Here is a 13994-nt window from a genome sequence, read left to right on the forward strand (position 1 = left end):
CCCCAGACGTCGACGAATGCGCGGAGGAGGAGGCGCCCTGCAGCGAGGGATGCGTCAATATGCCCGGCTCGTACTACTGTACGTGCCCCATCGGATTTCGGCTGCAGGGGAACGAATGCGTAGGCAAGTTTTGAGGCGCGCAATCGCCTCAAATAAAACGGTGTTGTATGACATACATATGTATATTAGTATATATATATATTTTATACATATTATTGTACGTACAGCTAACCGTCGAATAACGATTAACTGAAAACCGCGTGTTATTCGAGACTTAGGATTCACACAATTTTAGAGATCACGTTCCGCGCTATTGAAAACTGTGCAATTCTCAAGACTGATCCATATAAAATTGGACACTTGGTTCCAAGGAATTAAAAAAAAAAAAAAAACTTTTAAAACGTGGAATTGTCACAGTTTTTTACCATGCTATTTGCGAGACTCCGTGCAATTCAAATATCGTGTTATTCGAGGGGGGGTTACCTGTATATATATATATCTGTAAAACATAAAAATCAAGTCTGATTGCGAGTTTTGATATATTTATATTTCTATCACGCGAGTTGTGTCACGATCGCTCATCAACAATCATATGTTATTGCATGATCGCGCGTGCACATATTTTGCGCACGTAGTCTTATAATATTAATCTGAAAAATTCAATCTACGGCCAGATATCGACGAATGCGAATGGCGTCGCGGCAGATGCGATCAGGAGTGCGTCAACACGGTAGGGTCGTTCGTTTGCGCCTGTCGTGCCGGATACACGTTAATTTCGAGGTAAGACCCTATAAGTATATACAGCGGGTAGAGAGTGGAAACTAGGGATCACGCGATTCCCCGCTCCTCATGTATGGGATTGCATTAAGCAGAAGTCAGTGTCAAGACGTGAACGAGTGTCTAAACCGGAAAGGCGGCTGCACCGGCGAGTGCATCAACACCGCCGGAAGTTACTATTGCGCCTGCAGTAAGGACATGGTGTTGGCGCCCGACGAGAGAACTTGCGTCTCGCCGACGACGACATCGGGATGTCGCGCCATGGAGCCACCCCTACATGCAGAGGTACGGGGAACTGTCGCGCGCGAATATCGGCATGTCACGTTAGATGGATCGAGTCGATATACAATCGAAATATATTCTAAAATATCTTTCAAAAGAGATACACCGTACGCCATACATTTCGAATACGTCTCTTCCACTTTGCATTTTACACGCCAAGTTAAAATGTTCAAAAAAAATTCTGAAAAATCCCGAGTTGTAAAGCCAGCTGAAAAAAAGTGGAGAATTTAGAAGTGTTCAGAACAACCGGCGGAAATTAAAGCGAAGCTGCGGGATTTTAAAATGAGATCAAGATAAAACAAAAACAGACACGGGGTAGTCGGAAGTTAAAAAAATTAATGTTTATAATAACATAATTTATTGTTGCACTGTAATACATATTATTTAGTGATACGAATATGTGAGCTTTGCTCTCTCAACTATATTATTCATCCCGCGTTCTTCCCATGCGTCTAATCGTGCAGGTCAGATGTCCGGGCCACCCTTCCGGCGCATCCGTCTACCCGCAGGGGGCCAAGTGTCATGTCCGATGTCGCAGAGGTTTCCGGCTGGAGGGGGCGCACACGAGACACTGCGTTAGCGACGGCCACTGGAACGGGGAGCTGCCTATATGTCTGCGCGAAGTCGCGACAGACCCTCTTTACAACCCAAGTATAACTCAGTTCCACAGTACACGTATGTATGTTCGTCCCCCGCGGCAGCCAAGAAAAACGCTGCAGGCGCGTCCGTAACTTTCGCCGAGAAATTAATCAAAATGTTTATCCGATAAAATTTTTAACGAGCTGACTGTTGCATCGGGCGACGCTTTAGCACGAACTGCTGCACGCTCATTTCATCGTCGCGTAATTATTTTCGACGAGAATTTTTTTCCGCGTTGGAGTATATTTTTTTTCTAGCCGCTTTACTCTGTTTTTGAGACGCGTCCGCGGTATTTTTTTTTTGTTCGGGGATCTACGCGTCGTTCTTTTCAGAGAAGCGTTTTGAAGCGAGCGCCTACATCATTATTCTTTCCAACGAGCGGAGAGCCGGCGTTCGGTCGCGCGCGATCGAACGTAAAATATCGTCGGAGAATCGGGCAAATAACTTTAACGACGGAAATTTTCTCGGACGCGCTAAATTAGTCATGCCGCTCGGAGAGAAAGAGAGAGAGAGAGCAGCTTTTAATAATACAAAGTTCCTGTGTAGAGGCTTGCCTGCTAACGAGATCATACGTTAACGCCGCGCTCCTTAACGAGCTTACTCGGACCGGCGGGTTTTTACGTTCCGCTCTTTTCCTCCCGTTCGTTTTGCCCGCTTTACCGGCTTTTTCATCCGTCGCGTCGCGCGCATTTTCACGGTTCTTTCCTCCGGTGGCGCTAATTGTTTCATTTAATGGAAATGAGATTTTGATTCTACGCCCGTCGTGTCGTTTTCGGTTTTTGCCTGTTTACCAGCTACCCGAGCTATCGCTCGGGAATCCACACTACTTGCTGCCGAGGTATTCAAATTGGCTCTCATTTTGAAAGCGGTGCCGTTCGGAAGCTGAGCGCTCTTTAAGTAGCTTCTATCTCGCATCAAACGATATTACGCGCGTTTACGGTTTGCTTCGTAAATAAAGGGGGTGGGCTTCACGTTCTATAGACGGGATATACCAGGATATACAGGATATCCGAGAATCCTTGCGTTCAATCTAACGATAGATTAAATAAATGATTGATGGCTCGAGGCTCGATGCTTTTTAGTTGTAAAAAGAGAAGCGATTTCATATCTATCACTGAAGCCAACGTTTTTTAGGGACTGCTGTGTATACCTAACGCCAATAGTTGTTATTACGTCCTCGTAAAACCGATAGAAGCGTGATAAACGCTTTCGCGCGCGACGTGATACTTTCTGGGGAGGGGGGGGGGTGAAATAACGCTTCTTGAACACTAGCGGGCCGACGATACGGGAATTGCTCGCCATCGGAGTTTCTTATCGCGTTACGGTGTGGGGAAATTGGACGATCATCAGTATCTGAGAGTTTAACTATCGACTTTATCGCTGTAGACACGCCACGACCGTTCGTGAGCTGCCCCCAGGACATGGACGTCGAACTACCGGCTAGGCAAAATACGATACGCGTAACATTCCCGCAACCCAAGTCCAACATGGATTGGTGGAGGTAAGAAGAGTATAACGGGACGGTGGTCCTCAAATTCGAGGACCACCAAAGTCGATCCGATTTAAGCACGTATGTATAATATGTCATTGAAAGTACAATATGTAAAATTCCTTGTGCATATAAAGGTATGTTACTCAAACATTGTTACTCTCGTTTTGAGAGGATTTGTTCAGAGGGACGCGATATATTTCTGTCCAGATTCCACAAATAGAAATTCCATATTTGGGATAAAAAGGGATTTGCCAGTATCGCGGAGCGATACATTTATTTGGATCGGATTTCGAGCATATCGAAAGGTTTTCGAGAAATTTCTGCACTGATAGAACCAAAAACATCCGAAGTTTTTGTCAGTCCTTCTATTAATATAAACGAAATAGTCCATAGTTATTTAAACAAAACATCGAGTGCACGTCCACCTCGCTGGCCTTTGTGCGCTTCTTTTTGTCTTTCCCCTTTTTACGTTTTTCAGATACGTACACGCTTCACCTCCATGGGCGAAGCAATTGCAAGCGGATCTGCCGGCGGGCACGACGGTCGTTACCTTCACGGCGTGGTCGCCGGTCTCTAATTACACCAGCACCTGTAGGATCGTGATAAGAGTTCGCGGTAAGTCCGGCGCACATATAGGAGAGATATCAGGAATAAAAAGAATCCGCTTTGGGAAGTGGCAAGGAAAATGGATCTCTTCGGGCGAACTCCTTTTTCTCGTGCGCTAAGTATCATCGAGGTGATAAGAGCCGCTATTACAAACAGTATAAATAAACGTGAAGCGAATAGCAGTAAACCCACATGTTCACATTTTATGCTAAGTTACTCGTTGCGGTAATAGGGATCGGAATTATTGATAAACGAGCGTATCAATGAACCGAACGTTAATCAAATCTGTACGTCGAGATTGAAAGGCAATTCTACGGTAGAGATATAACGGGAAAGGATTTATCTTGACGTATTCCAACGCGAAGGAGTAACATCTGTCTCTTTTTACCTGTCAACCGTTGTCCCTCTGAGAGTTAAATTGAGCGGATAAGGATAGAAGGGGACTAGGAAATTCGACAGCTCCTAAGCGAAATCTTTGATTTCATAGATTATCAATCTACGATCAAACTCCCGAAGAATCCCATGAAGTTTCTAACAATACCTCCCTTTCTCTCTTTTTATACCTTCGACTGTCGTCTACTTATCCGAGGAAAACTTTTCGCACAGGGGACAATCGATCGGCACACGAATCGTCCCGACGCGGAGTAAACTTTAGTTTCCGCGGCGAAGTGCACTCCGTCCCGTCCCGCTTAATTACTCATTCGGAAAGTTTGTGAAACTCGCTTTAAGCAAGTTCCCTCCGCAACGCAGCGGCTGGAAGAAGGAGTGCATCGTCGTGGTCGATACGCGATTACGCGGAATAAGCTCTCGCGCCGATCAGACGAACTCGCGGGAATCACGCCGGTGTGCTCCTTTCGCGGATCTCCTGGCGGCCTCTAAACCCGCTTCATCTTATCTTTATTACGCCCGCTTTATCTCGATTCTGTTCGCTCCATATGTTATCTCTCTATGCGAGACTATACGAGAGGTAGCGAGCCTTTTGGGGGGAAAACTCGATAATCAAGATACGTTATTGCGATATTTTCAGATACCGAAAATCCCAAGGTTACCATGTGTCCCGTGTCTTTCGAGGTCAGGCTGAGCCCGGGAGAACGGAGTCGCCTGATATTCTGGCAGGAACCGACCTTCACCGACAACGTCGGCGTGGAGCACGTTTACAAAACGAGGGTACGTAGATGAGGTACTCGCCCGAAGAGGTAATCCGTTCCCGTGTCCCGTATCAGTATTCGCTATCGGATACAGGCGTTACGTATATATACGAGATCTTCCGTTATATACGAAATTCCCCCTCAATTTTCCTGTGACTGTTCGCAAATTCGTGTCTCCGATATCGAGCGGTCGAGACTTTCCCACCCTCCTGTTAGCGGATCCTGAAGTTAATTAACCCCCTTTTGCCGTTGACAATCGAGCATATTAATCGAGCGAGGATATATCGTCCATTAATTATCCGCGTTCGTGTTTCGAGAAAATGAGATCCCCGCGAAGAAAGTGCTGCAATGCATCGGAGGATAGTATCTGCGATTTTCCTCGCGGAACGGTGCGCCCCGGTAGGAAAAACCCAGCTGGATGATTAATCATTGTCGGTCGACGCCTCCGCTCCGGTTTTTATTGCGTCCTTTTGGCGCGCGTCGCGCCGCGCGGAAAGCGTACGTGTACTTTATTAACGTAATAACAGAGATTACCCTGTCCGCGCGATAACCGACGCGCGGATAATTGGTGGCTTGCGCTCTCGATAGCGCGGGTTATAAATGGCCTTGGACATTATGCAACCCGACGGTTAATCTGATTAGGCAAATTGAAACGAGAATCGTGCGCGGCTACGCGCCGATCTCTTTAGATCGGGTCGTTCGGAGGAGGCGAAAGGAAAAAGAAAGAGAAAGGGCATCAATCGCGTCGACCGATTCGTATATCCGATTTTAGAACGAAGCGCATACACGACGGGCGCGAGGCACGGAGCACGGGTTCGGGGGCAAACGGGTTCTCGTACATGCACGGCGGATATTTTCCTCGGAGGAAATTTCCATGCAATCGCGCGAAAAGTTAATTATCGTATATCTCGCACAGGGACCCGGACACGTGATGTATCCCGGCGTTCACAATGTGCGCTACGTCGCCTCGGATGCAGCCGGAAATCGAGCCGAATGCCATTTCTCGATACACGTGAGAGGTAAATTTATGCCATTGTGCCCCGCGGGGGCAACCGACAAGGACTTCGCGGCGAGGGGAACGCGAACGGCGGCGTCGCGACACGACGCGAGACACACCCGCGAATTCCCCCTCGACGTGGAACATTGTCGGCGGCGTCGCGTTTTTCTCTCTCATAAATATATAATGTAATTATCGATAGAGAGCACAATTGATCTCCAATATTTGTCTCGTATATTTACAGAAGCCGCGGATGGTCGCGACTCCGAGGTGAGTACGAATAAATTGTCGCAGATACTTCGTTAATCTTGTAATCGACCCACTTTTTTTTATTCTATTTAACTGGATCAATCCATTTTGTTTTTATTGAGTTACATAAATCTGTACGATGCGAGACGATCTTATCGCGTCGATTCTAGTAAAGAATTTCACTCTCGTAACGGCTTCTCAACCTAAAACGAAAATATCGGGGCAACCGCAGTAAATATATCCTTTATGAGCCGTTTAAAGAGAAGCGATTCTGCCGCGCGCGAGTCCGTAGAAAGGACCCTTTTTCGACGATATAGCCGTAGATTAAAGCGCGAGAGAGAACACGCGGGGAAAGGAGGAAGGGGGGGGGTCTCACAGTGCACTTATCTCCTCGTTTAGCCGAGATTCTATAGAAGAAGGATGCTGATGTGCCCCGGCAGACCGCCCCAGCCCGTGCCGGGCTTCTCTTACGAGGTGAGTAGCCAAGAATGCTCGCCATTACACGCGAGAGGTCGACGAGATTCTCAGGAAGTATCCTAACTCGACTTACAGTGGCAAATACCGAGCGGTTGTTACTTAAGATACACCAGAATCTTCTCCGGGGCTTATCAGCGACATCCGGAACATCGGCAGAACGGTTACCAGGAGACCGGGGCCCCTTATCGTGAATTTCCGCTTATCCGGCAGACTCCGAGTCGCCTGGACGTCGCCGGGACGTACAGTACCGACGATTGTAAGTAATTTGTACGTGTTAAAGACGCAGACAGTGTTTCGTCGAAGCGAGGTCAATCATAAACGCGATTAAATACTAACTTTCCTAAATATCCTACCATCAGGTCAGAACGACATCTCTAAAATCTAATTTGGGTGATCGATAATCTGTTGTCAGAATTCAGGACAGAATTCCGTTTATAACTTTGTGTAACGTAAACGAGCGTACATATATATCAAAATGCATGGAATACAATTATAAATGGAATTCTATTTTGAAATTCTATCTCATACGAATTATCAAGTCATTTTGGTTGAACGAATGAATTAGAAATAAAAGTTTTTATTTTAAATGAGAATATATGCGACAGAAACCGTCATTATTCATGTCCATAAACACGTAAGAGGACACGTATAAATAATAAAATGTTATAGTCGAAAACCGCGGCGCGTACCTTAATCGATAATTCAGCTTAACGATCGAAATGGAGCCGTGGAAGAGAAGAAAATCGAGAGAAAAAAAAGAGGAAGAGGAAAAAAGAACAAGAAAGCGAAGCGAGACCGGAGGTATCGACTATCGACGATAGTGCTCCATTATGGAAATGGAAGACAACGCTGTTGGCAGCCAGCTTCGTCTCGAAGGCGGCATCGACCGGCTGAACGTCCGCAGCCTCGCGATCGGCGGTCCAAAGTGTTCAACGTGCGAAAGGAGACGACGGAGGGCGATTTGCAATTACGACGGGGGATCCGACGGGGAAACAAGGCGATCGGGATGTTCGACGTGCTGGCGCCGGGGAAACTCGTCTTAACCTCGCGATCGGCACCACCCTTCGTGGCCGAGAGCGCCTTCGCCTTAGCCCTGACGATCTTGTTAGCGGCGCCGCTGATCGTGCGCGTTTACCTCCTCCTCGTACGTGCCCCCCGATAAATTGTTTCGCCCCCTCGCCTCGGTGGGGGTAGTCGGGGGCGTGAAAACGTTACCGCGAGTATCTCTCTTATATCGCGGATTCGCGCTACGAGAGCGGTGTAACCATTTTTATTCGTTTCCTTTTTTTGTTTTATTCGCCCGGCGCGCACGTTCCTTCGATAAACAGGAGCTAAGGGGCAGTTTGGATGGCGCACCGCTTTTATTCGTGTGACATAACGGCGCCGTCGGTCGACGCGCTATCTCGAAAAAAACCGCGCGTTCGGGAACGCGCTTTAAAACCCCCGGTGCGCATCGATAACGCTTCCGCGGTGTTCGAGCGGAAGCACCGCGCTGGACTGTAAATTTTTCAATTTCTTTCGGCGTAAACGCGATACAACATTCTTGTTTGTAACACAATGGCGAGGTATACCGCGATACCGCGATATCGAATCCATTGAAGGCGATAATATATACTATATATCCCGCTGCATTTTATAAAGTCAGAATCGAAGTGGGAAAATTTTCCCGACGGTATTACGTCTTTTCCCGGAGTAGAAGCGTATGTAATTGCGAGAAAGATTCGGAACGAGATTATTAAAGTAGTTTGTTCGAAAAATTTCCTCTCTCCCTCTCTTCAGAGGGAGAATTTAACGTCGCGTATAAACGGACTGCCGCACCGACGGCTCGATCCTCCTGCAGTTTGAAATTGAATATTACGTTACGTGTAGGACAAGCCGCTGAGAGCCCTCACGAAGACAGCTTCGTCCTCGCATCGCCGTCGCCGCGATTGTGCCAGTCGAGCGTTATTGATACATTATCCGGCTCCGATCGAGGCGGCCGACTCCACGTCGAGTTCCAGCCTGCATCCGGAATCCGCTCGCAGGATCAATTCCACGCCGGCTCTTCTGCGAGACGACGGCGGTGTCTCGAAGAGCTTGAGTCGACGCGGGATTCGATTCGACGGGAAGAACGAAGATCGCGGATCGAAAGTGCGGAAATGCCCGCCGTCGGATCGTCCCTCGTCCCTCGCGGATTCGCGGCATCCCGTAATCGACATGTCGAATCTCGATTACAAAGCCTATCGGCACAAACTGATCGAGGCGACCCTGAGGAAGCAGTACGACGACTTCCAGCCGCCGGGCGACGTCGTCCTGAACTCGCTGCATTTAAACTCGGCCGATTCGGTGATCGGCGTGAGATTGAACGATCGTTACGATCACAGTCTCTTCGATTTCGTCGAGGAGTATTATGAACTCGCCGAGGCAACGAGCCGGAAAAACGTCGAGCGTCTTCATCCGCTGGATCATTTCTTGCCGAGAGACGCGAGAAGACCGCGGACCAGCGAGAAGGAAACGGAAACGATTCCCGACAATGGCGTCGATCGCGAGGACAACGGAAATCATCTTCCGGAATTGCCTAGCACGGACGATAATGGGAATCCGCGCGTCCCTGGTCCACCGGACGACGTTCTCGCGATCGTGACGGGCGATCGGGATCCAAGGTCGGAAGTGCCAGTTTTGAGAAAGTCGATTCCGACGCGATCTCGTAAATGTGCCGACGAAACGGCATTACCCGGACATAGCGCGGAAGATGATTGTTCGCGATCCGCGAGAAGGGAGTCTTCGTGCACGAGGAACGATCGACCGGCGAGCGACGGAAACGCTTCGAAGGTCTTCGCGCCGGAAACCCGAGAAGCGACGGGATCACCGAGACCGGGAACGACGAGCGCGGACCGTTCGCGCGAAGCCAAGAAAAAATTGGAAGATTACCCGTCCATGCTCCCATTGTCGCGCAAACGTCGCGCGACGAGGGAGACCGGCGGCGGGAGGTCGAATTTCATTTCGGTGAGCTCCAGCGAGATTGCCAGCATCCGCAGCGATTCCAGTAAGCGCCGGGACGACGAAGCGTCGTGCCGCTCGCGCGAGTCGTCGATCAGTCCCAGGAGCCGCGCGTCGTCGCGTCCCCCTTGGCTGTCCGGGAACCGAGGGACCTCCTTCAACAGGAAATACGGGAGAAATATCGCGGAGATTTCCGCCGCGAGGGTCGCGGCCCCGATGTCGGCGCGCGCGGGGAGCGGACCGCAGAAATTGGCAGTTTCGTCCCGAGGACGTTCGAAGGAGTCCACGGCGGCGTCGGTGAGCCGTAATCCAGTATTTCCCGGACGAAGAGCGGCGAGCTTCGTCGCGTCGCGGGGACGGGAGTTTGTCGGGACGACGACCGAACAGCAGCGCGAAGGGAATCTCGCGACACGACCGCGTTGGCGGCGAAGTAAATCAAAGGATATCGGAAGCGTGACGGCGGAAGATAACGAAGAGGGACCAACTTTGAAGACCGTCGATTCGCTTTCCGGGGAGAAAACGTCCGCGAGAGGAACGACGATCCCGACGTCGCCCGCCTTTTCGTCGTCAGCTTGCTCGCGGAAGCGCTCGCCCCGGGCCGCTTTCTCCGCCGACGCACCTGCGACTGCGAACGAAACTTCGGCAGCAAAGAAGCCGGAATTAATAACGAGCCGATGCGGCGCGAGAGGGGGACCGGTATCCGGGAGTAACGCGCCGAGGCCCAGCCTCGCGCGAGATCGGCGGGAGAACCTGGCGAAATTAAATCGCGACGGAAAACGACAGTTAAGAAGCGCGGAGAACCCCGCCCCGAAAGGCGCGTCGCTAAGCCCGCAGATTGAATTATCCGCCGAAGTGTTAAACCCGGCCGACAATACCGATAAATCCGCGATCCCCGACGGCGAGAGGCTCGCGGGGCTCACGTTCTCCCGAATCGATCCGCGGGAGAGTGCGGAAGGGGGGGCGGTTGAGAGCGACGAGGGGATTCGAGCGGAAAGCGCGAGGGGAACGGCGACGGCGGGGAACGACGTGAAATCTAACAGCACCAACGACGTCGCTCGATCGACGGCGCCGAAAATTACACGAGATCTGCGAGCGAGAGCCGCCAGCGCGAACGATCTTCCCGATGAGAGCCGCGGGCCCGTAGTCGCGGCCGCTTCGCAATCTTCGCATCCGACGACGGCGCGGCGGGATGCAAATCCCGCGACGAAAAGCGGATTAAACGGCGCGAAATTGAATGCTCGATCAAACGGCGCGGTCGACGAAATCAGATACGACGAATCTCCGTTCGCGAAGGCGTCGTCGTCCCCCGCCCCGCGCGAGCGCGGTAACGTCGCGGCGACGGAGGCGAGAGAGACGCGGCAGGGTGACGTCGCGGGTCGCGACGTGGCCGACGACGAGGAACTGCAGCTTCCGCGGCGCGACTCGAAGATAGGACTCGCGATGAATTCCGCGCTGAAGCGATACATTAAGATGCTGAAGCAGGGCCTCCTGAATCACGGCGATAAGGACGGCGTCGCCCTGGCGACCCTGAGCCTCTCCGACGCCGTGTCCATCCTGTCGGCGCAGAGAACGCCTCTGTCGGCCGAGGAGATCCAGGAGCTGCAGGACGTGCTGGACAGAATCGAGAGAAATCCCGAGCTGTTGCGCAAACTGTCGTGCCCCAGCACGGAGAGCGTTGCGTGAAGATAACCATATTTTCTCGTCAATACAACCTGGTGTTAATATTTCCATCGTGTTTCAATGTAATTAGTCTTTGTTGCGAAACGATTTGCCGTGTTACGGTACGTTGCGCGCTAAGCCGGGCGTGACAAATTTTCAAAATGCGAAAACCCGTTTAAATCGAAACGGTGGGAGTTAAAACAAAATGCGGCGCCGGATAATTGGCAAACAGATAAAATCGCGATCGACGTTTATGTTTCTGCTGGCGTTATTATTGTTATTATTGTCAAATCGCATGTCTACCGTAATAACAAACGTTAAATGCGATTGAAAATAACGTGGAATTGATTTCGCGCGCGCGCGCGCGCGGGACAAAAGCCTTCGCTGAAAGTCCAATAAAAAATTGAAAACCGACACAAAACTGACGCATTTCGCGGCTGCGAAGGCAATTATATGGTCCAACATATTTGTGAAATATCTCTCTTTACCGTTTACAATTTCGTAACGATTAACAACTGACATTCACATTTTTTTTTTTTTTTTTTACTTAAAAGACAATACATGATATAATAACATGTCATTTCCCTGTGACTATATGACGCAACTGCAGCACTAATAAATATACATTCGGTGGTCATTCACTGGCACAACTTACAATGAGGGGCTAACATCTGCATCGTAACAACGGACCGACGGCTAAGTGCTGTTGGCGCACCACGAAGTAGTTAATGAACAGCTCGAACAGTCGTCGCCCTCTCTCTCTCTCTCTCTCTCTCTCTCTCTTTCTCTCTGGTGTTGCCAGCGTGATTTACATACGCCACGGTTTGCGGCGCAATCTCTTAGGCGCGCGTTAGAGCCACCGCTTGTTAATAAGACATAGAGAAGAAAAAGGGGGCAACGAGACAATGTCGCCGAGTTGAAAGCGGTATTTCCGGGATGACGACAACCACTTGCTGAAGATGAAACGGAATTGTCTTCGGCTTCTGTGTTAACGTCTTTCATCGCACTCGCCACAACGATGTGGCTACAATAATAGCACGAACGACACAATGATAATGATAAATGATCGAAAAGTGGGAATCAGACCGCATTACCTTACCGCGATTGCCAATTCCATTTTGAAATCCGCTTATCGAATTTTTATTTCGTTGAGATTGTCGCGCGCACGCGAATTCGCAGCTCTACACGTGTTTTTCTATTCGTAGAATCCGATATCGGAAGCCGCGCCATTTACAACCGTTCGAAAGCGCCGGAGTAACATCGAACATCGACGTAATATACCTCGAATCCCCTTCCCTGCCCTTTGATGCATCAGGCTTTCAGTGTACCTAATCAATCTTGGTAATCTGACGTAGATTGACTTTATATGATTAACGACAGTATACACCCGGTACTTGGAAAGTTTTTGTCCGCCACTTTTACCCTCTCCTTCTCCCTCTGCGTTTCTCCCGTCGCTTTTTCGCAAGCATCTGCATTCGGCTCGACTTACGACGCGACGTCTCGGCGACGGACTATCCTGGTCCATTTACTTAAAAGCCTAGACGTCAGTTAAGGCGATTCGGCGGCTGATTACAGCGCGGTAATCGAAGCTCTCGATGCTTGTAAACTTACGTGATTAATTTCTATTTAGTGCGTGGAAGTTTTCTCGTTATAAGTTATGTTCGTTATACGATTGTTGCGTTCAAATTTCAACGCTATAAACACGCCGAGCACTTTATACTCCGAAGAAATTTCATAATATCAGTTTTACTTCGTGCTCTCTCGTATATTGAACAAAGCATGTTAATATTCCTAATATAGGGATATTAGAAAGTATTTATCACACCGAAGATGAAAATATGCCGGTCCTTTGAGTTCAAAACGATATGTCTGGCCATGTATCTCGCACACATGGACGGATACTCGATAATGGGAAAACGTGTGTGTTCTCAGATCGACACCCGGGCCGACAACAATACCACCCCCTGCGACAGGCGCGGGAGCAGCAGCTGCGGCAGCGGCAATATCGGCAACGCGCCACGAGGACCGATCACGTAGTTTCGCCATCGACTCATTACGGTGCGGGCCGCGTCGAGACTAGAATATTGTCGCCGCGGCATGAATGTTGCACGTAAGGGCCCGTGAACGACGCGTAATAGGCGAGCGTAAGTTAACTCCGCCAGCTCCCCCCTTTCCCCCTCTCGAGGAAAGACTGTCGCGTGAATCGGCACCTGCGAGCACCTGCGCGTATCCGCAACTGGAAGATCGATCGTAATTAACTCCGGGATAGCGTTATATACCTGGGAAGAAAATGGTGTAACACGCCGCCCTGTAACTCGCGTACCGATATATTTTCGTTTCGTAAGCGGTGACGTATTTGTTTCGAAGTGATGTCTCCATTATTCGATATTTTCTTTGCGCGGTTTTTAAACGAGAAAAGATTTAAATAAGCCTATGTTAAAAAAAGGCAGTGTAATCAGTATACGTATATGTACGTTTGACTTTCTCGTAATTCTTTCGTCACGTTGCTGAGATTTCTTGGTGGATGCTTCAGACGAACCTCGTGCCTCGATCGGTGACGTCGCAGCAGTAGATTATTTCCGCATAGCCAAGTAGATCAGCAATGGAATAAGCTGCCGTCATCAATAATGCCATTTAAGAGTAGATAGATATAAAATAGAGAGAGAGAGAGAGAGAGAGAGAGAGAGAG

At 49.5% G+C, this 13994-nt stretch overlaps 2 protein-coding genes across 2 annotated transcripts in view; one reads left to right on the top strand and one right to left on the bottom strand.

Annotated features, from left to right (window-relative positions):
• Positions 1-13588, top strand: part of LOC143893927 (uncharacterized) — a 44240-nt gene extending 30652 nt beyond the window's left edge. The window contains exons 11-22 of the mRNA XM_077399797.1: positions 7-123; positions 675-780; positions 873-1062; positions 1524-1710; positions 3085-3199; positions 3669-3805; positions 4824-4963; positions 5861-5963; positions 6186-6211; positions 6590-6664; positions 6743-6923; positions 13238-13588. Coding sequence (XP_077255923.1) covers positions 7-123; positions 675-780; positions 873-1062; positions 1524-1710; positions 3085-3199; positions 3669-3805; positions 4824-4963; positions 5861-5963; positions 6186-6211; positions 6590-6664; positions 6743-6923; positions 13238-13419 — 1559 coding nt within the window. The 3' untranslated portion in view covers positions 13420-13588. The remainder of the gene's footprint in view (positions 1-6; positions 124-674; positions 781-872; positions 1063-1523; positions 1711-3084; positions 3200-3668; positions 3806-4823; positions 4964-5860; positions 5964-6185; positions 6212-6589; positions 6665-6742; positions 6924-13237) is intronic.
• Positions 1558-13994, bottom strand: part of LOC143893914 (uncharacterized) — a 37123-nt gene continuing 24686 nt past the window's right edge. Inside the window, exon 11 of the mRNA XM_077399777.1 lies at positions 1558-1673. Coding sequence (XP_077255903.1) covers positions 1666-1673 — 8 coding nt within the window. The 3' untranslated portion in view covers positions 1558-1665. The remainder of the gene's footprint in view (positions 1674-13994) is intronic.

Source organism: Temnothorax americanus, unplaced genomic scaffold (assembly GCF_048541705.1).
Source record: "Temnothorax americanus isolate GAGA-0224 unplaced genomic scaffold, ASM4854170v1 Scaffold13, whole genome shotgun sequence".
NCBI classification, from domain to species: Eukaryota; Metazoa; Arthropoda; class Insecta; order Hymenoptera; family Formicidae; genus Temnothorax; species Temnothorax americanus.